Here is a 21,806-nt window from a genome sequence, read left to right on the forward strand (position 1 = left end):
AGACAGGTTGCTAGGCAACTAATGTGAACAAAAAACAGGAACGTTGGGCGGTAGCCATTTTATGGTGCGGGCCGCAGCTTGTCGGCTCCGTGTGGAGATGGAAATAGATACGCTCACAGCTGCCTCTGTGAAGGGATTGCAGGTATCGGATAATGATGTGAGTCACAGCACACTTCTGGTATGATGCTGTAGCAAAGGAGCATGCGTAGCTGTCAATATGGGGACAGTCGATATGCAGAAAGGTGCAGTACATGTTTGCATGAGCAAATTTACTTTAATGATACAATTGAAAGGCAAGAGCTGTACAAATCAATCTTCATATATGATAAGTCAATATGGGGAAGGTTGTAACAAGTATTGCCAGAAGACAATGTACACTAATAAGGAAGTTAAGCAAAGCTTGAGAAGTCTCTGTATATGGGATGCCTATACGGGGATGTGTGAGCAAGTAATATCTGCAGCCAATAGAGTATAAACAGTGAAGAAGTACAACTGTTATATTTAAAGAGAAAGAGACTGAAAGAACATTGTAAGAAGACCTGGTGAAAGAGGTACATCAGGCAGTGAGCTTTTGGGGGAAAGATGCCTGTCAGGAGAGTACACCAGGGGATATGCGAAGTCCAGAGGTGGATTCCTGGCAGCGGAGTATACCAGTAATCCATTTAGAGTATGTGGGAAGAAGAGACGTAAAAAGGTTCCTGGCAGGGTTCTATGTCCTTTCATCATCGGGCATTTCTACGCCTGCATTTTAAATGTGCCCCGCCCCCCAAACCACCCCTCCCCCACCTATTTTTAACTATACCCCACCCCTTCTCTGCCACCCCCCTTCCAAAGAAATTCGATGAACTTTTACGTTATTACATACACGTTTAAAATGCAGGTGTAGAAATGCCTGGCAATGAAAGTACGTCATACCCCTGGCAGGAGAGTATACGAGGAGGTCCTCTTTAAAGTAGTTATTGCAAAGAAAGACACTTTTGCCATCTTATCAAACACCATTGTGGGAAAAGAGTCTCATTATTCTTAAGAGTGTTGTGTAAAAGAGACATTTCTACTACTCTTAAGGAACCAGTGCTTCGAAAATACATTTCTCTCACCATCTTTAAAGTGTTAAAACACCATCACTTAAATTGCTGTGTAGAAAAGACACATTTGCCATCCTTTCGAATACCATTGCTTGGAAAAGACACTTTTCATCATCCTTGATAAAATGTTATGTGAAAGAGACATTTCCACTAATCTTGGAGGATCATTGTTTGAACCGAACACTTTCCACATTATACCTGAGACAGTTCAGGGGAAGGGAATTTACATATTTTGTATTCTGGATTTACATATTTGTTTTTTGCACACTTTCTGCTGAATTTAAAGCAGACACATTTACCTTGCACCTTTTTGATTGTGTGTTTTAGTGTGAGGGTCAGATACATTTTTGTACAGAAGGTCAGCTTGCTTTAGTTTTAGTTTTCTAGGCAGGGAAACTCTTTTTAGGATAGGGACAGATGGACCTTTATCCTTTTTATTTTAATAAAATTACTAATGTTGAAAACATTGCAAATTTGTCCGCCTCTCATTTGTGACCCCTCACAGTATTCTCTTATGAGTAAGATACATGGTGACATTTAATAATACTTTGTATTGCTGTGGTGGTTTTAGGGATTGAAAAAATACCCGATTAAACATCAATTGAATAGAATATATCACTTTTGTTCAACTATTGTTTTTCTTTTTTAGAGCTTATTAATGAGTACATTAAAGAAGATACCAAGCAAATAAACCACCTATCATGCAACAGTGGAGTTCCCAATACTGTGGGTTGCATTAAAAAAGAAGCAGAAGTGGCTCACCTTTCATCAACCAGTAAACAGATGGTAACGCACCAAATGGCAGCTGGCAACCGTGGAAGAGGGTGCAGCTCAGCAGAGGGGACGCCAGAATTGGTCTCTAGGGGATCAAATCCTGGACCATCTGTCCGACCAAAGATCTTCCCTGTGCCCCATCTCAGCCACAACACTGATGATTTATCTGTTTTCAAAACTTCCACTGTAGAGGTGGCACCACTATATACTCATGCCTCTCAGATGTTGGACAGTGTGAAAGTGAGGAACCCAACTTTAAATCCCGGGTCTGCAAGCCTGGTTCCAAGGAGCAGGCAACCTCATGGCCATAAGCAGTGGTACCTTTCTACGACTCCCAATGCCGCAACACTGCAGGATGCTGAGAACATTAGTGAACTGGAACATTTTGTGCAGAAGCTGCAGCCCAGGTTGCACATCACAGAGCAGCCAAAGCAGCGAGGAATGCGCTTTCGCTATAAGTGTGAAGGACGATCAGCAGGTAGCATCATTGGGGACAGCAGTACTGAGGAAAACAAAACGGTTCCCACAATTGAGGTGAGTTAACAAGTAACATACTTGCAAATGTGTGAGCCTTTTGTTGTCTAACAACTAGATGCAAGTGATGTTTATTTTGTGTAGCATAAAGTTAACCAGCCTCTTTGTTTTTACTAGTCTCCATCAAATGGGTACAATGCCCAGTTTCTCCTCGATCCACCAAATTAATACGATTTATTGAATTACACAAAAGGGAATACTGTGTCTCTTTAAAAATGCCAAAATCAAATGAGGTGATGGCTGGAAGGTTTATAATTCATCTTAACCTCTGGCATTGCTCTGGAAACCCCTCCAGTGCCTCGTTCTTCGCCTCCCAAGCCATCACAGAAGGGAAAGACCAACGAGGCCGAAACATGTCTGGGGATGTTTGTGGTCTCATGCAGATGATGTTATTAATGGGGTCTCCCCATGCAATGGCTCGAAAGAGCTGGGAGAACAAAGTAGTGTTTGGCACCCTGATGTCCCTTTCCCCTCTGCATGTTTGTGTCACACTTTCCTAGTCCTTTCCTACTGCCACATGAAGAAGCAATATACTGCAGTATGCATTTGGTCTGAAGGGGGCATCATAAGCAGCAGAACAAAGCACCAAGCAACAACAGCTGTAACTGGTTGAACGGAATGGAAACACTTCCATGCACCCATGTTTTTCCTTTTACGCTGTGAAATTACTGTGATAAATGAAGTTGGTGCAAGGAACACAGTGTAACACATGCAGGAGAGCGGAAGAGATGTGCTTTGCCTGTCCCACCTTACGTCGTCCAATCTGTAGTGCTGACAGGGATGTGTTGAATTTACCATGTGGAAAAAAGAAATGATTTCATGTGACCTCTGCCCCAACCCCTGCTAATCCTTTGGTACTTCTTTAGGTGCACTTTTTCGTAGCCATGCCCCTTTCTTTCCTTATTTAATCTGCCATCCAGCCTCACCTTTGCAGTTGGTCAGCTGTTGTAAGTGGATCTAGGTCACTGGACCTCTTCCGCACCCACGCCCTGTGGCAGGGTGGCAGACCCTGATATCCGAAGTCAAGGCTATGTATTACAACACCACCCTTATGACAGTCTATAATGGGCGCAAAGCCCTTATGGCAGCAGTCCAACACTGCTTGAAACCCATTCCAAACCCAGAGGTAGCGGAATCAGAGGAGAAGTGTGAAGCTATTTATAAGTTCTTCAACAAGATCGATAGTCCGACTCCACATCGAGGGCTCGAAAACCTGACCACCTTCTCTATAGATCTGCATGGGCCATTCAACCCTGAACTGATTCTCTCACATCCTCCTCACAGCCGACCTCTTACATCGACATCCTCTCAGCCACCATGCTCTAAAATATACCTGAATGGCTCTTCTTAGGATAGCCAATGCTTCCTTCAGCGAAGGTACATTCCCAGATGTCCTAAAAAAGAAAAGGCTTCTACGCCCACTAATGAAAAACCACACCCTCTAATCGTAAGACCTAGTAAACTACTAGCCCATCATGACCTGCCTGTTTATTGTCAGTGTCATGGCATAGTTAGTTGGTAATAAACTATCTGGTAAACCCTAAATGCAGCACTGAAACCGCCACCATCCAGGTGGTCGATGGCACCGTTCAGATTATTGGAGAGGGGACTTGTGCCTTCTAGTGCTCTTGGCGAAAAATAACATGCTTGAATGTTGGAAAATATTATCTCAATCCAAATCTCCAATCGACCGTCATTTGTGCAATAAAAGCAGCATCACAAGACTAGCTGTTTTATGACATTAACACTATGCGCCATATTTATTATATAGGTATCAATAAGGGTTGGTGCTTAAACAAGATGCCTTAAAGGAAAACACAATACCAACTACAAAAAGTGATGAAGGGCTTGTAACTATTGTAGAATACAAAAATTTAAAGAGACTTCATAATGAATGTGGAACACAAAATAATTCTCAGCAGGAAGTAGATACATTCTCACAAAGTGTTATCTTGTAAAGTTGGACATCACAATCTATGAACTCCCATCAACTCAATGTAACCAAAACATAAAAATATAAAACGTGAAAAAATAAACTGCATTTAGTGTCTGAAAACAAATTACGTATCAAAAACAATAATGAAATCTGGAAGTATCGAAATTTGTTTTCGTTGGTTATTGTATTGAATATGTTGTTGGTTGGATTCACAAGTGCAGTTTTTTTCATATTTTACACATTTTAATGTATGTTATATTGAGTTGATGCAAGTCCAACCATTGGGTCAGTGACTATAATTGAATCTTCTATGGGATCCCTTTCGGGAAGCATCTTTAAGAATAATCTTGGAACCTTCTTGCACCAACTTGTTATGGATTTCACTGGAACCTGGTTGGGATAAAGCAGTCCAAAATCCATCCATTGGGTGAAGACCAGGGCCTCCAAGAAGATTTCAAACCTTCCCTAACCGCTTCAGGGGAACACACTGGTAGCAAACACTAGGTCTGCTGAGGTGGCAAGTCCATGACGGTGAAGGGCCCCACACCACACCAAGAACCAAAAGAAGCAGCCTTTGGCTCTGTGCAATTTTGAGGCGCTGTTAGCACTCCAAACACCTTCAAGACGCTGCAAAGACTGAGTTTGTTTGACATTCTCTCTATTTTTGAGCCATTTCGAACTCCTTCGAGCTACTTTGACCCAAACATCGCCTGTCTGTCCCAAGTTCTTTCGAGCCACATGCCATTGCTGCCTGTCAAGCTGCATTACTTTGTTGACTCCTCGCCATCTCAAGCCTGATTTGATGCACTGGAGAATGCACGGAAACCTGTCTCTACACTTTTGAGATCCCGAAAGAAGATGGAGCTATACATTGTTTGTCCCCATTGTCTTGTTCTTTGGGCCCTAGTGAGATTTAAGACCCCGTTCCAGACCTTAAGTACCAATTCTAGAATTTGTTTGCCTTTTCTACAAAGCTGTTTACTGCACACCTCTGCTCTTCTATGGCCACAGGCCCCTTTTCTCCCAATGTCTTCATTCGAATGGTTTGTGTCCTCCCACGTATCCCTCATTTTATGATATTCGTTATCAGCAGTTTTGCTGCTTTGGAAAAAAAAAATTCAGCTGAGGGCGCTGTCCTCTAGGTCGTGGCGTCGATTGTCCCTCGACGGGCTCCGTACCTTGTCGACGTCACTGTTGGTATAAATAGCTCAAGCCGCCCCCGTTGGCTTCAGTTCCGTTTTTCCGATTGCTTCGCTCTCGAGAACGGCGTGCTTCAAAATTTTCTTCTGAAAATGTTGTTGTCTTCAACACCTTCAACTCCCAACACTGTGTTTAAAAAGTGTATCGACTGCAGATCGAAGATGTTGTTAGGCAGAAACCTGTGCAGTTCCCTTAGGGACCACTGCAAAAGATTTAAGACTACAGGTGTTGGCAGTAAACCCACTTGGTAGCAGTCTGCACCACCTAGATTTACCTGGTAGCTGTGGCTGAGCAGTCAGACTTCCCTCAAGAAGAGTTAGGCAGTATGCAAAGTAAACACAATAGGCACTCAGATACAATAATACAAGCAAACACTGACCCGAGCTTTGGTATCAAAGTATATAATTATTTATTTAAAAACACACAGTTTGGAACACTCCAGCACTCTTATTGTAAAATATTCTAAACACAGTTACTATTGTAATATATACACCCCTTTTTTCCTTATCAGATAAGTCACAGTTAAACACCACTTATTTTCATACAGAGGTGAGCGCTTAACTAGATTGCACTCCAATAAGTTTGTGAGAAAGGGAGGGAAAAAGACAGAATATGGAAAGGTACACCACTCTAAGATTCAGGAACACTATAAGCAAGGCAGAAGAGCAAAAGTCACTGGTGAGCGAAAGTCCAAAGGCTGGGCCCACTCTTAGAGAGAGCAGAGCACAAATGTGCCCAAGATCCCACAGTTACACTAGGCTTAGAAAGTCTTGCAGAGGGTTCAAAAAGAGTTTAGAGAGGCTTAGGAAAGTTTAGCCAGGGTGTCCCGGGATAACCCAGGTTCGAAAGCCGGGGGCTAAATCTACCCCATACAGTCGGTAGCAAGGGAAGCCAGGCGGGACACGGTACCTTAAGTGGGAAGGATCCTCCAGCGGTGGCAGTTCCTGATAGTGGGTGCAAGTTGCGTCGTCGTCCAGGGGAAGAGAAGATCTCGACTTGGAGGAAAGATGAAGGTCGTTGCACTACCAGGGCAGAAACCAGCCACAGAGTTTTCCGGTTAAAGGTGGTACCTTTGTTTCGCGGTCGTGGTAAAACGTGGTATCCTGGTTGCCGGGGTGTTTGGCACGGGCAAGGCGGCCACGAGGTATGTCGGCAAAGTGAAAAGCCGGTGAAACTGGTTATCCCCACCAGTCAAAGGAAGAAGACTCTCCGGCGGGAGATCTCCTCTGTCGTTGGGAAAAGTGGTGAGGCAGTCCAGCAGGGCTCCACCGGTAGTGGTGTCGTGGCAGTTCGGCTCAGCTTCTCCCTCGTCGGATTCTTAGGTCCTGTGGTGACTTCTGAAGTTCCAGTCCCAAAGCCCTGCTTTTATGCAGCAAACCCCCATTCACTCAGCCTAGCTGTCACTCAAACATGCTAAGTGGTGAGCCGGCCAGGTCACCACTTGGGCCAATCAGGATGGAGTGCGACTTGAGTTGCCTAGGCAACTCAGTCCAGGGTGCCTAAATTTCCCTCCACCCCTCCTAAGTACCCCAGACAGAGTGGCACCACTTTGGAGGGCTTCTGTGGAGAAGTCCGCCAAAAAGTGGAACAAAGGGCTCGACTGGGGTTGGAGTCACAGAAGAGAACACAAAAGCCATTTTAGAATCTAGTTTTAGCAAAAAACACCAACCGGAGAATTAATATTAATTAAATAAACCGGTGATATGTTCGAGGCTACCGTAAATAATTAAATAAAGATAGTAGCCTAAAACAATGGGAAATCCCATAGGAAAATATTCACGGTTGAATATAAAAAGTAGTATCCACTGCCACCAGCCAAAACTCGATCAGGGGGGGACGGAGACGTGCCCCCTCGACTAACAGACCCCGGGGCAATTGAATTGCCCCAGCCAGTACGTCCACGATATGATGGTTTGTACTGGTTCTGTTCAGAATTTAAGACTAGTAAAGTCAATGGTGACTTAACATGCCCTGGGAGACAGTAGTCAGTCCCAGGGTATGGAGTCTATACTGGGGGGTCACTATGACACCCCTGTGTTACTGCACGAAGGGTGCTGTGTAACACACATCACAAAAACACATGAAGCCCTATGGAGTAAAAGACCCCATAGCCCATTAAACACAGCTAGATTCAGAGAAACACACTCAAATCATGCCCAAGAGTGAGGGTGAAAGAGTCTCACTCTTGGCAGGAGAAAAAAATAAACCCCAAAAATCCAGCAAAGCTGCTGGGGGACTCACTAGGTTAGGAAATTTAGCTAAACGGAGAATTCTCCCTAACAGATGTCAATCACTGAACCTCACCGCGTTTGTCATTGATGCCTCGGTTCAAGTCATCGAACCGTCGACTGTGGCTCCTGTCAGTCAATGAAGGAGAAAGCCCTTTGTGAGAGGAAAGGTAAACTGGCAGCGGGGCGGGAAGCTTCTAATGCCTCGAAGGCTTCGTCTAAAAAACATAAAAAATCGAGCGATTCGAAAGAATCGGATTCTCATAGACACTCTAAGAGATCGAGGCGCTCTTCATCTTCCTCTTCTAAGATAGTGAAAAGGAGACAGATCTCCTTCGTCATCTTCCGATTCATCGACTGAAGTGGTACGATGCTCGACTAAGTCGGATTCCCCTAGAAAATGGGAAGAATTTCAAAGGAGGATGATGGAGGTCTTTGAGAATGCGGCCTCAACCCCCTCAAAGAAACCTCAGAAGAGCCGGACCCCTGTTGCTCCATCGGACAACATAGGGAAGTCGGGAACTACTGTGGTAAAACCCGGTAGTATGGACGAAACTCGAAGAACTCGAGTCGACACCAAGTCATCGAAGACTCATCGAGAGTCTAGCATTTCTCTGACACCACATAAGAAACCGAAGTCGTTGAAAACATCCACGACTTCGTCGACGCCATCGGCTTCGGCAGCTTCGACATCGAAGCCAAAAGCGTCCGACGCCTGTGTCGAAGACTTCATCAGTGTCCTTGAAGGCTCCTTTGATGCTATCGAAGGTTATGTCGATTCCTTCGATGAAACCTCATAAACAAGACAGGAGATTTACTCCTTTTCCAAAATACGACTTTTTAAAGTCTGTCTTCAATTTCTGAAGAAAGTGGCTCTGAAGGAGAGGATGTTTCTCCTTTTGGAGTACAATATGGTACTAGAGAGGTCCCAGAAGAACTTATCGATCCTGAATCGAAAATGAGAGACCTGTGTGACACCCTTCACTCTGCTAGTGGCATTGATACGTCACCTGAGCTAGAGTTTGCAAAACCTAACCCTGCAGAACATGCAGATTCGGGGTACAGGAGTTTAATTAATAGAGTGGTGGAATACATGGGTTGGGGTAGAGACTCACCCATTTTTTTAACAGGACGATATGACGGACATAATTGTTCGGAGCCCCCAGAAGGATCCAGTTCTCCCCTTCCATAGGGCACTTCAGAGAACAGTGGAAAAGAACTGGGAAATTCCTGACAATATTGCTGCTGTAAACAGTAATTTTCCACAAAAATATAGACCGTCTAGTTCTGATCCAGAATATTTAAACAGATATCCCACTCCAGAAAGTCTGGTTATTCAAGCTGCAACTACTTCAAGACAGACTGCATATCCTACTATCCCCCCAGATAGAGAGGATAAGAAAGTGGATTCTTGGGCCCGTAAAGTTTTTACTTAGTGTAGTATGGCTCTTAAGTCAACCAATATCACCTGTACCCTGGCCAGGTTTACCCATACCCTGTATGACTGCATTTCGGCGATGTCTGATCATATTCCGGAAGGGGAGGAAAGGGAAAGCTTTCTGAATATTGTCAAAGACGGAAAGGAGGCAATGGGGGAATGTCTCCAGTCTGGACTTGATACTGCTGATATCAGCAGATCCATGGCTGCAAACACTGTGCTACGCAGATTTGCGTGGTTGAGGAAGTCTGGGTTTGCACCAGATGTGCAGGCCAGACTTCACAACATGCCTTTTGATGGCTTGAGACTGTTTGGTAGTAAGGCTGATAAAAGCCTAGAAAAACTACAGACCTCAAAAGCGGCAGCTAAATCTATTAGCGCCTCCATGCGACAGCCTCAGAAAACCCAATTCGGGCTCATCTTCCTGGAGGGGTCGTTCTTTTCGGTGCCACTCCTCTTTTGGTAGAGGAAGGGGATAGGCTTTTCAAAGAAGCAAGAGAAATGTCACTCGTGGTGGACAAGGAAAGATTGCAAAGCCAACCTCAGTAACGGCATCTTTGCCCTCAGCCGCTCCTGCAGCCGCCTCCAAATCACTCTGAGACCTTGTTACACAAAACCCCAGTGAGAGGCAGGATCTCTCAGCATCTGAGGGAATGGCGGGGCATTACCTCAGATGCTTGGGCACTGGAAACAGTAGCTCAAGGTTACTGTCTCCCCATCCTAAAAAGGCTTCAGTACCATCCACCGGGAACCATCTCTGTCAAAATTCCAGATCCGCTCCTGTTGAAGGAAATTTTAACCCTGCTAGAGAAAGGTGCTATAGAACAAGTACCTGTAGCGGAGAGGAACAAGGGTTGGTACTCCCCATACTTTCTTATCCCAAAGAAGGACGGAGGATTGAGACCCATCTTGGACTTAAGAAACTTGAACAAGTTCCTCAGGAAGGACAAGTTCAAGATGGTAACCCTTTCTGCGATCCTTCAGGCTCTCCAACTCCAAGACTGGTTGGTATCATTGGACCTTCAGGATGCTTACTTTCATGTGCCAATCCATCTCAAGCACAGAAAGTACCTGAGGTTTGCGATTGGCAATTCTCACTATCAGTTTCGAGTTCTGCCATTCGGGTTGACCTGCGCCCCGAGGGTTTTCACCAAATTAATGGCGGTGGTGGCAGCGAGTCTCAGCAGAGGGGGCATTCACGTCTATCCCTACCTGGACGATTGGTTGATCAGAGCATGTTCTCCCGAACAAGCTCAGGAACCTCTTTTGATCACCTGTCACTTCCTTCACAAATTTGGCTTCTCCCTCAATTTCTAGAAGTCCCACATGAGACCATCCCAAAAGCTCCAGTTTATCGGAGCAGTCTTGGATACTTCCTCGGGCAAAGCCTCGCCTCCCGAGGTGAGAGCTCTCCACATTCTGCAGATGGTAACAAAGTTCCAAAATGCCCAGCATCTGCCGGCCTTCGATTTTCTGAGGTTGCTTGGCCTCATGGCGTCCTGCGTTTTCCTAGTGCCAGAGGCCAGATTGAGAATGAGATCCCTTCAATGGGCACTCAGAACTCAGTGGTCCCAGTTCTCAGGGAATATGTCGGATCTTCTGCAAGTCCCGAGCGCAGTTGCTCGGGATCTACTATGGTGGGCTTGTAACGACAACATCCTCAAAGGAGAATCTTTTTTGGCAACCATGGCCGAAGATAACCGTAGTAACGGACGCCTCACTCACGGGGTGGGGAGCCCACACCAACGATCTGACAGTTAGCGGTCGTTGGTCTCCATCGGAGTCCAAACTACACATCAGCCTATTGGAGCTGAGGGCATTCAGACTAGCGCTGAAGGCCTTCCTGCCCTCTGTACAGGGAAAGAATGTCCTGATAATGACGGACAACACAGTGGCCATGTACTACCTCAACAAGACAGGAGGCGTAGGGTCACTACCACTGTGCAGAGAGGCAATGCAGCTCTGGTTCTGGGTAATACGAGAAGGAATCTCTCTATCGGCAGTTCACCTAGCCGGAGAGCAGAACACGACGGCAGACGCTCTGAGCAGGCAGAGCACGGTCTCTCAAGAGTGGGAGCTAGCTCAGAAAGTCCTTCTGGAGATCTTTGCCCTTTGGGAAACCCCTCAAGTGGATCTGTTCGCAACCATGGTAAACTGGAAATGCGAACAGTACTGCTCAAGGGAATTTCCTCCGAGAGGAGCTCTAGGAGACGCGTTTGTGGTGGAGTGGAAGTTCCCACTTCTTCACGCGTTTCCTCCAGTCCCCATTATTCCTCAAGTAATCAGGAGGTTGAGAAAGTTCAAGAAAACCATGACCCTGATGGCCCCGGATTGGGCCAGGAGGACGTGGTACACGGACCTTCTGAACATGTCCATCTACCCTCCAATACGTCTTCCGCAAAGAGAGGATCTTCTCTCGCAAGAGGAAGGTCGGGTTCTCCATCCAGAGGTCAAGACACTCAACCTTCACGCACAGTTTCTGAGAGGTTGAAATACAAGGATTGGGATCTTCCGGATGACATAATGGAAATGTTGCTTTCGGCCAGAAGGCCAGCAACAAAATCCTTGTACCGGTGTCGCTGGAACAAGTTCAGTAACTGGTGCAGAGGGAAGGATGTGGACCCTTTTCAATGTGGCACTCCAATGGTGCTTTCTTTCCTATTACATCTAGCCAATCTGGGGCTCCAGATCGGAACAATTAAAGGATATCTGGCTGTGCTATCCATTTTTAAGCGCTCCTCGGAAGAAGTTTCTTAATTCAAAATTCCATTGATAATTCAATTCCTGGAAGGGCTTACTAACGTATACCGTCCAGTACCTTTTCATGTCCCAGCTTGGGATTTAAATCTAGTACTTAAGTTTTGAACTTGTATACCTTTTGAGCCTCTGCACTCTTGTCCCTTGAGGCTTCTAACATTAAAAACTGTCCTCCTTGTGGCCTTAACATCAGTCCGCAGGGTTAGTGAACTACAGGCTCTCTCATGTAAGCCTCCATATACTATTTTTTTACAAGGACAAGGTAGTTCCTAAAGTTAAACCTTCCTTTTTACCAAAAGTAGTTTCTGACTTCCATTTGTCACAAAAAATCATATTACCAACATGCTATCCTCCTCCTCATTTGGGCAAAGAAGAGGAGAGACTGCATAGACTGGACCCCAAAAGGGCTCTGTTTTTACATTTCAAGAATGTCAAAAGTACGTCAAGATGACCAACGTCATACAGGTCATAAATTGGAATTATCGGTGACAAAACCAACCATATCCCGCTGGATCATTCTGGCTATAATTGAATGCTACAGATTGGCGGGAAAGGACCCCCCCAGATGGGCTTCGAGCCCATTCTACTAGGGGGATGGCTACTTTTGCAGCTCTGAAGAGGGGAGTTCCTGCAGCAGTTATTTGTTCAGCTGTAACATGGAAATCGATGCATACTTTCATGAAGCATTATTGCTTAGATGCTTCCTCCTCCAATGAGGGTTTATTTGCCAAGACAGTACTTCATTCCGTCCCTGAAAACAGTAACTAGTACTCCCACCTCCAAAAGTGCAACATCTATGGAAGTCTATCATAAGATGAGGAATACGTGGGAGGACACAATCCATTCGAAGAACAAGTTGCTTACCAACTGTAACGTTCTTTCGACTGGATGTTCCTCCCACGTATTCCTCATCAACCCTCCCAGCCTACCCCACAGAACAATTTGTGTTTCTTACACTTCCCTCATGAAGAGTCCATCAGTCATGAGGCACGCTTGGGTGTTCCTCCAATATTTCATCGAAAAAATAGAGCTGAAGCCAACGGGCGCGACTCGAGCTATTTATACCAACAGTGACGTCGACAAGGTACGGAGCCCGTCGAGGGACAATTGACGCCACGACCTCGAGCACAGTGCCCTCTGCCGAAATTGTTTTTTTACTAAGCAGCGAAGCTGACGATAATGAATATCATAAGATGAGGAACACGTGGGAGGAACATCCAGTCGAAAGAAAGTTACAGTTGGCAAGTAACTTGTTCTTCTCTGTGTATCTTGTTACAAAGCTGAATTGTTTGTATTTTCTTAATGGTTTGTGTCCTAAAGTCTTATGTTTTGTAGAACCTTGATTGGACATTTAATTTATTTAGGTATTTAATTGTTTGGCTGTATATGCTGTCTCATACCCTCCTGAGGAGTATATACTTTCCTCGGCCCATGCTTCCGAAGAGACAAAGGAGGTATACCATCTAGTTGTGTGGGACTGAGTAAAAGCTTAGAAGCCCTGCTCAAACACGTACTGCTACGGGGCAGTAGTAATTTCGTCACACCTTCCCCTTGGCTTTTCTGGATTTATGCACGTTTTTTACCTGCTGGGAGATTTTAGTGCTGAAAAGCTGCTGCTGCAATTTTGATACTAAGTTTAACCATACTGGATGGGCTTGTGTCTGTATCTTGGCTTCAGTTTGGATTTTCCGTTCCTGCACATCGATCCTGGGATGCCATCACCTGTTACCTTTTTTTGGCTGTGCTAGGACATCTGTGCTAAAACCATGCCTGGGCTATTTAACTGCCATCCTCCTTTTTTACCGCCTTTGTGTAGGAAACTGCTGTCGCTCAGATTGATGTTTCGACTCCAATAACCTGCCTCTGCTGTTAGTTTGGGTCTTCCTGGGTCACCTCTGTTTAAAAAAAAAAAAAGAAAAAAAAGAAAAAAATGAGACCTTGTTCTGTCCTTCTTTGTCTGATGTGTCATTGAACTATGCATAGCCCTGTTGCAGCATCTTGCAGGAGCCATCTTCGCAGTCACTTTTCCTTCTGGCAGGTGAAATCCATTCCTATGAAGACTGATTACTGTTCTTATTGGCCATATAGGTTGTTCTTGTTGTTCTGGGGTTCAAGTCCCTCAATGACTGGATTCTGCAAACCACATCTGTAAAAGAACAGCTATATTCACTTGTGACATGGTCATGAGAATGAAACTGTCTAGATTGAGGGGGGAGTTGAGTGGGAACCCTTTCCCTGTGTCATTGGTATGCCTGGTACCATGTATGCACATTGGTGCCCCTATCTCTAGCCCAATGACTTTCTGCCTCTGTCCTGGCCAGGTCTTTCTCCCATCGTCCAGGTGGTTCTCATGAGACTCCAGCAATCGGAATGCACCAGTCTCCTCAGACAAATGGGGTGGATAATAATTCCTAGGGAGCAGCACCATTTGGAGAAAACTACAAGTACCACAATGCACCTGTGCTCAATGTCCCAGAATCGGAGGAATGGTCTAGATATCCAAATGGGACTACTACAGGCTAGCCCATTCAGGAGCTGAATGGGAGAGCCAACAACTATCGCGCAAACCACAGCCTGGCTATAGGGGAACAGTGGGGCAGCGGAGCAGCGACTAGTAACAGAAAGCCCTTTGAAACTGATTAACAGGAAACAAAACAGTGCTCCAGATACATTTTAGAAGTGGAAGCGTTTTACTCCCTATTTTTTAAAGTTGGGAGCAAAAGGATTTTTTAGGGAGTACAAATTTAAGTCGAATTCCAGAGTATTTTATGAGCGACTCAAAATGTTTAAACTAGAAAATGTAAATGTTTAATGATTAAGTATTTCTTTGTACCTAGTTATTCGTACTTTAAACGATACATGCTTACTTCTTCTGATCAGGCAGTTGTAATAGTAGTTTCTTCCTGTGGTACTACCTTCACGACTGGTCAAAACATATTCATGGAGTTTTGTGGGTGAAAGCAGGGGCACACGGTTCTATGTGTCTATTTACTATTTTTGTTTGGAGTATTTTTACTCTATTTTTTTTGTTGGGAGTATCTGCCTATTTTTAAGGAGTAAAAGTGGCTAATACAACCTTTATCTGTAGGGCTGGGGAAAACTCCTTTCTAGTTTTCCCAAATTACATGACAATGCAACATCCTGTTGAAAGAGCATTTTTCAGAGTAAGTATGGGCAAATTGTGTTCTGTCTAATTTTCATACAGACTTATTTTTCTCAATCACGCTAAAGTGTATACTGAAATTTGATTTATACAGGCACCACATGTGGATATACATTAGTTTCAGTGTACAAAGCAAGAGCAAAGTTAGTGAGGACAAAAGAGTAAAAGGGAGGGAACTGGAATCTTCACCCAAATCACACCACTGTGGTGCGATTGTTGTGTGGTTAAAGCAATATGTACTACGTTTACCAAAGTCTTTGCTGTGTTCCCAAGGATGTCATGTTGAGCCACGTAGGTCTGGATGGTCTGAGAGTAATATAATTCGGCACATCAGACTATTTTTGAAACATTTCCGTATTCCTAGGTCCATCTTGTTTAGTTTTCTGTGGATATCACCTTAATTATACACCTGCAGAAACTGATCAGCCTTTTGTGAATCCTATAGCGTTTAATTCCTTGCTTCAGCCAGATTTGTAGCTTACTATGGTTAAATGGAATTTTAGATCCAAGTGTCGATAGGTATAATCTATTGCATTTTTTTTTTTTAACACTGTAGGCACATTTCTAGTTAGGTCTTTATTAATAAATAACATTCACTCACTATCCTAGGGATAATTCATTAATAACTAGAATTTCTAGAGAGTCTTTGTCTTCTGTGCCCACAGGCCACCTCCAATTGACTTTGATTTCTGATGATACTGACAGTATCATCCGTTAAGGATCATCCGATGCTGATGGTACTTAGTAACTTTGATGGTTTAATACTGTGCTCCATAGAGGTTTGGTTTGGATATTTATGATCTGGAAGGATGTTATGGACCTTGAATATTGGAGATTGGGTAGCGTCAAGATGAGCTTTTTTTTGTTGATTTGGCCTTCATATGGTAGGCTTGAATCTGAAAACATAGCCTTAATTTTAAATGATCCCATGTGTTTTTTCAGCTTAGTGACTGCGATGGCATTGCAGAGGTGAAGGTGATCACCTGCCTCGTTTGGAAGGACTTTCCTTACAGAATCCACCCTCATAGTCTTGTGGGTAAAGACTGCCATGATGGTATTTGTGAAATTACAATCAAACCAAAAACCAACAAAAAGCACAGGTGAGTACTTCGTCTTTACTCTGTCTGCTCCTGCCTCCTCAACCTTCCATGGGCATTCTGTTAATTTCTGCAGTACCTACATTAGCCCAATGCTCGAATTCAAATAACCACTGTTAAGTGACTGATAAGGTAAAATCTATTGACCTCACCATACCATGTTTTACTTTAGTCATTCCTGAATTTATGCAAAGCACTTCAAAGAAGGAAAAAAGCGTATTCGTAATTCAAAGGTAAAACAAATAGTTTTCATTGCATTGCTATAGCTCAGCGAAAGCCAGAGAGGCATTGTTTATTTAACTGCTAGTATGTCTACTTCTCCTTCATCCAGAAACAATAGTTGTCAGAACTTTGGAAGTCCAGGTTCTCCCACTCTGCTATGGGTGCCTGTTCCTTGTTTGAAGAACTTGGTACTTAAATTGTACTGCTTCCTTTCCTTTCCTCCCCAGGTACAGGCAATCTCTAGCACCAGCTTCTACCATTTGAACAGACTCTGAAAGATATTTCTTTTGTAGGAGCTTTGGACCCAGTCTTCTGTGGTCACAGCCATGGCCACATTCCGACTTGTCCTGTCTTTGTCGTAAAAGAAAGTACAGATTCTCAGAAAGACAGTGAGGTTCGGCCTGGTACAGACATGTAATCCCTGGAGCCCTGCTCAATCGGGACAAGGCGCTTAAAGGAAACTGAGCAATGTGAAGATCGAAGAGCCTACTCTTAAGGGATCTGAATGCAAGAATGATGTGTGGGGGGGAGCTTGTGGAAGCGGGATTGGTTGTAGTTTTTTGAGAATTCTGTAGGGGAGGTGTGATTCACCTCATGAAGTAGGGACGAGGGAAGAAGAGGTAATGTAGAAACCTCAAGCATGAGACTTGGATTACACAACAAAGAGCAATGAAAAAATGTTTCATGGAGGAGCGGTGGGTAAAAAGCCCATAAAGTGAGTCACACTTTGGGGTTGTTCCCCGAGATGCAATGCTGAAAACGCCATAAATGCTCTTGGAAATGTGCATTCACATCTGAGGGGCATACCTAGATGCTGAAAAGCCTTTCCTGCCATGCGAGCAGCATTATCTAAACATTAAACAGCCAGAAAAGTGAAAGCATGAATTAAAATCCTCCCTAGTTCTGCTTGCACAAGGTGGTGGATGCTGTTGAAAAATGGAAGTTCTCCAGCATGGGGTCTGGCATGGATTCACATGCTAATGAATATTCTCTGTCAGGCTGGGAATCCTCGGTAAAGAAAAAATCAATATCAGTTTCCTTTCTGATCTGTCTTTCTTAGTAGTAACCAATCACTGGTCTCTGAGTCATACTGCCCCAGCCAATGACTGCCCTCTCCCTAAGCCCTGCCCTCGGCAGCCATCCTCAGATTTTTACCGCACGCTCAAGTGTTGGGAGTCCTCGTGCTATAGCTCTCAAGCTTTTACTGCGTTTTGCTCTTTTTCAAAGAGATTTATCTCATTTTTCGGTTTAATCGAGCCTCAAGCTCCACCGTTTCTACTTCCGATCAACGGGGACCCGTTTCGGATTTATCTACGCCCCTCAAGGGTGAAGTTTTCCAGAAGTTTCTGAGGCCTACCTCGTGGACGAGAAGAACATGGCCCAGGAGAAGGGAACCTCGACTGCCGGCAAACTGTTCAGGATCTGCCCTGGATGCAACCTACAAAATGTGTTCAAGGAGGACGAGCATTCGAAATGCCTTTACTGCCTCCACGAGGACAAAACGCACGTGGAGAAGGACTGTGCGTTTTGCTTTAACATGACGGATCGGATGATGAGGGATCGCCAGACCCGTCTCTCCAACTGGCTGGAAGGCAAGAGCCCAGCAGGTGAGACGAAAAAGAAGTCAGAGCGGTCTTCTAAGTCCCGTGAGGGCGCCCCGGCGACGGGGGCCCAACAGAAGGCAAAGCACTGCGAGTCCGCGGGCACCGGGAGTGCCGAACGGTCGGGCTCCTTGGCTGCCAGGCAGGGTGCACCTTCACCGACGCCATCAACTGCGAGCCAACGCTCTGGCTCGGGGAAGAGAAAATCCGAGAACCCGGCTAAGCTTCTGGAGAGACCCCGGTCGATCTCGGAGGAACCGGCCGAGGGGGAGCGAGGCGGTGACCCTCCCCCTAAGGTGAAGGCCTCAAGCGCGCCCAAGGTGGTGAAGGCCTTGATTCACCCGGCTAAGGCCTCTATCGAGGGAGTCGCTGCGGCCCTAGCGAAGCCTGTGGAGGCTATCCCAGTGGAGGCGACCTCAAGGCCCAGAGTTTCTCTGCCTCCGCGGAGGGAATCCTCTTTTAAGCCCATCGAGAAGACCCCCGTGAAGACCCCGGTGGAAAAAGAGGGGGCGTCCAGTGGCCGTTACGGATACGGACACAACCTCAGAGGAGGAACTGAACAAGAATTTGGAAGAAGTCCAGCCCCACGGGAGGAATCCCGAGGAGGTGGACGACGAGAGCCAGGGTGCCAACGACAACGAGCTTCCCGTGGAGAAACAACCGTCGCTCCCGGCACGCCCGTCGCAACCCGAGCATCAGGACAACTCGGCGGCCATTTTGACGGCAATCCAAGCCTTATGCACGGAGATAAGGACGAGATTGCCCCTACCCCCGATGGATGACCAAGCTGTACCCGGTCCATCGGGAAGCCCTCCGAACAAGAGAATTCATCCAGTGCCCCTTCAGCCCTCACGGCCTTCTCAGCCCTTGTCACCTTCCCTGATCCCGAGGGACGACACGGGAACAGACACGGCCACGACGGGGACGGATGACGACGGCTGTGACGACGGGACTGGCCTCCCGTCTCCAATTCCTCGGGTGTCCCCGCCCGACGAGATTGGCTCCTTCCACGCCATGATTGCCAGGGCATCCAAGCTTTTTCAACTCTGCCCTGAGGAGAAGGAGGAAGGCTTCCTCTACCAACGGCGCAAGGCCAAAAGGAAGACGGTCCTCGCGGTGCCATTGCTGGATGACATCTGGAATGAGGGACTTGCCCTCCTCAAGAACCCGTCCACAACACCTGCCAAGAGGGACCGGTACGAGAAGTAGTACCGGGTCCCTGACGCCGCCCAGTTGTGCCTTAGGGCGCAGCCGACCCCGGGTTCGGTCGTCTCAGCGGCGGCCAAGAAGAAAGCGGGGGGGGGTCATCGGCTTCATCCTCAACTTCCCCACCGGACGGCGAGGGAAAGAAGCTGGACGCCGTGGGACGACGAGTCATCTCGGCGGCGACGACGATTAAGTAGGCCAACGCCCTAGCGATTGTGGCCCGCTACGACAGGGAATTGTGGTACAAGATCGCCCCCCTGTTGGACTTCCTCCCGGACGACAAGAGGGCAGAGGCCCTGGCGATCCTACAGGAGGGTGCGGTGGCATCGGACCATGCCATAACTGTGGTTACGGACATTGCCGACACCGGTTTCCGCCAGTTGGGCAACAATGTTTGCCTTCGACGGCGGGGGTGGCTCAAGGCGACGGATTTCCACCAGGACGTGCAAGCCAAGGTTTTGGACATGCCCTTTGACGGGAACAATCAGTTTGGAAAGACTGTGGATGAGTCGCTACAGGCCATCAAGACCGACACGGAGACGGCTCGGCCTTGGGAGTTCTGCATCAGCGGCAGCCGCCCTTTCGGAACTCCGGAGGCAAGCAAGGTGCCTCCAAAGGATTTGGTGGCGGCTCCTCGACCTACCGTCAGGCGTCCCGCTCCTCATCGCAAGAAGCCTACAGGGTACGAGGCAAGTCAGGTGGATCTCGCCGTCGTCGCTAGGGAGGCCAAGGCGGCAAGGCTGCTTCCAAGCAAGACTGAACCGGCCGCCGCGTTGTGCCCCCACCGAAGAATCCCCGGTGGGAGGCCGGTTTACAAAGTTCGTCAGCGTCTGGGAATCTCCACTGACCGTTGGGTGCTGGATGCCCTGGCCCACGGGCACACACTGGAATTTCTAAAGAAGTGCCCCCGAATTCCGCCCGTGGCCAGGAAGGAAAACCACATCCCTCAACTGCTTTTAGAGGTAAGGGCGATGCTCAAAAAAGGAGCCATCAAGCTCGTCCCAAAGAGGCTCCGGAGCTCCGGAATATTCTCCAAGATACTTCCTCGTCAGAAAGAAGACAGGAGGTTGGCGTCCCATCCTGGACTTGCGTCGGCTAAACAAAAACATCAAGGCACAGAAGTTCCGGATGGTTACCCTTCAGCACGTGCGGGGACAGCTGGAGGAAGGCGACTTCCTAGTGTCGTTGGATCTGGAGGATGCGTAATTTCACATCCCTATCCTAAAAGGACAACAAAAGTTTCTCAGGTTCGTAGTCCAAGGGAGGCACTACCAGTTCAAGGCCCTCCCATTCGGATTGAAGTCGGCACCCAGGGTGTTCACCAAGTGCCTAGCACCAATGGTGGCGCGGCTGCGCCTGCAGGGGATCCACGTCTACCCCTACCTGAACGACTGGCTCATCCGAGCAGGGACAAGGGAACTCGCCGTTGAACACACGGCAAAGACCGTCCGGCTGCTCACGGACCTGGGATTCTCCATCAACTTCCCCAAATCCCACCTGGTTCTGTTGCAGGTCGCGCTGTTTCTGGGAGCCAAGCTCGATACATAAGCGCAGTTGGCCTCGCCATCGGAGGAAAGAAGGCAGGCCATCCTGGGCAAGGTACAGCGTCTGCTGGCCACGGAGGTGGCCAGAGTGAGGTCCATCAAGTCCCTTCTCGGGATGATGTCCTCTTGCATCTATCTGGTGCGCCTCTCCAGGCTTCGGATGCGTCCTCTACAGGAGTTCCTCGACGCCCGTTGGACACAAGTGACGGACAGCTTCGAGGACAAGATCTCGCTCAACGAAGTATTCCGCCAGGCAATTTGATGATGGGGCACCCGCGCGCATCTCAGACTTTCAGACCCCAGCATACCAGGAGACGGTGACGACGGATGCCTTCCTGGAGAGGTGGGGAGCACACACCGGAGATCTTTACGCAAGAGGCCTGTGGCTCCTGGAGGAGAGGCTGCTCCACATCAACATACTGGAGCTCCGAGCAGTGTTCTGGGCCCTCAAGTCATTCCTCCCGTCCCTCAAGGGCAAGGTGGTGAGGATCTTCACCGACAACACCACCACGATGTTCTACATCCGGAAGCAGGGAGGAACCAGATCCCCAGCCCTATCCAAGGAGGCCCAGGATCTGTGGCACTGGGCCGTTGCCCAGGGGATGTTTCTGGTGCCTTTTCATCTAGCTGGGATAAAAAACACCATCACCGACTCGCTCAGCAGGGAGCGGCACTCTTGCCACGAGTGCGAACTACGCCAGGATCAAGTGGATCAACTCTTCCGGCGATGTGGCAAACCCCAAATCGACCTGTTCGCGACAGCGATGAACTCTAAGTGCCGAAGGTTTGCCAGCAGGTTCCCCCAGCCGAGGAGCTCATCAACCAACTCAAGAGGTCCCGGTGCAGGATGATCTTCGTCACACCGAGGTGGCCGAGACAGATATGGTTCCCGGACCTTCTGGACTTGTCAGCGTCCCCACCAGTCAAACTGTCGACAGACACAGATCTTCTCTCCAGAGAAGGAGGCGCCATTCTTCATCACGACCCGGAGTCGCTGAACTTGCAGGCCTGGCTCCTGCAG

The 21,806-nt window shown here is 47.1% G+C and overlaps 1 protein-coding gene across 2 annotated transcripts in view; it reads left to right on the forward strand.

Moving 5' to 3' along the window:
• Positions 1-21,806, forward strand: part of RELB (RELB proto-oncogene, NF-kB subunit) — a 738,804-nt gene that overhangs the window by 277,047 nt on the left and 439,951 nt on the right. For both annotated transcript variants that reach the window (XM_069644627.1, XM_069644628.1), the window contains 2 exons: positions 1,735-2,393; positions 16,058-16,215. In XM_069644627.1, the coding sequence (XP_069500728.1) occupies positions 1,735-2,393; positions 16,058-16,215 (817 nt within the window). The remainder of the gene's footprint in view (positions 1-1,734; positions 2,394-16,057; positions 16,216-21,806) is intronic.

The sequence above is a fragment of the Ambystoma mexicanum genome, chromosome 2p (assembly GCF_040938575.1).
Source record: "Ambystoma mexicanum isolate Mex_15411 chromosome 2p, UKY_AmexF1_1, whole genome shotgun sequence".
Taxonomy (NCBI): Eukaryota; Metazoa; Chordata; class Amphibia; order Caudata; family Ambystomatidae; genus Ambystoma; species Ambystoma mexicanum.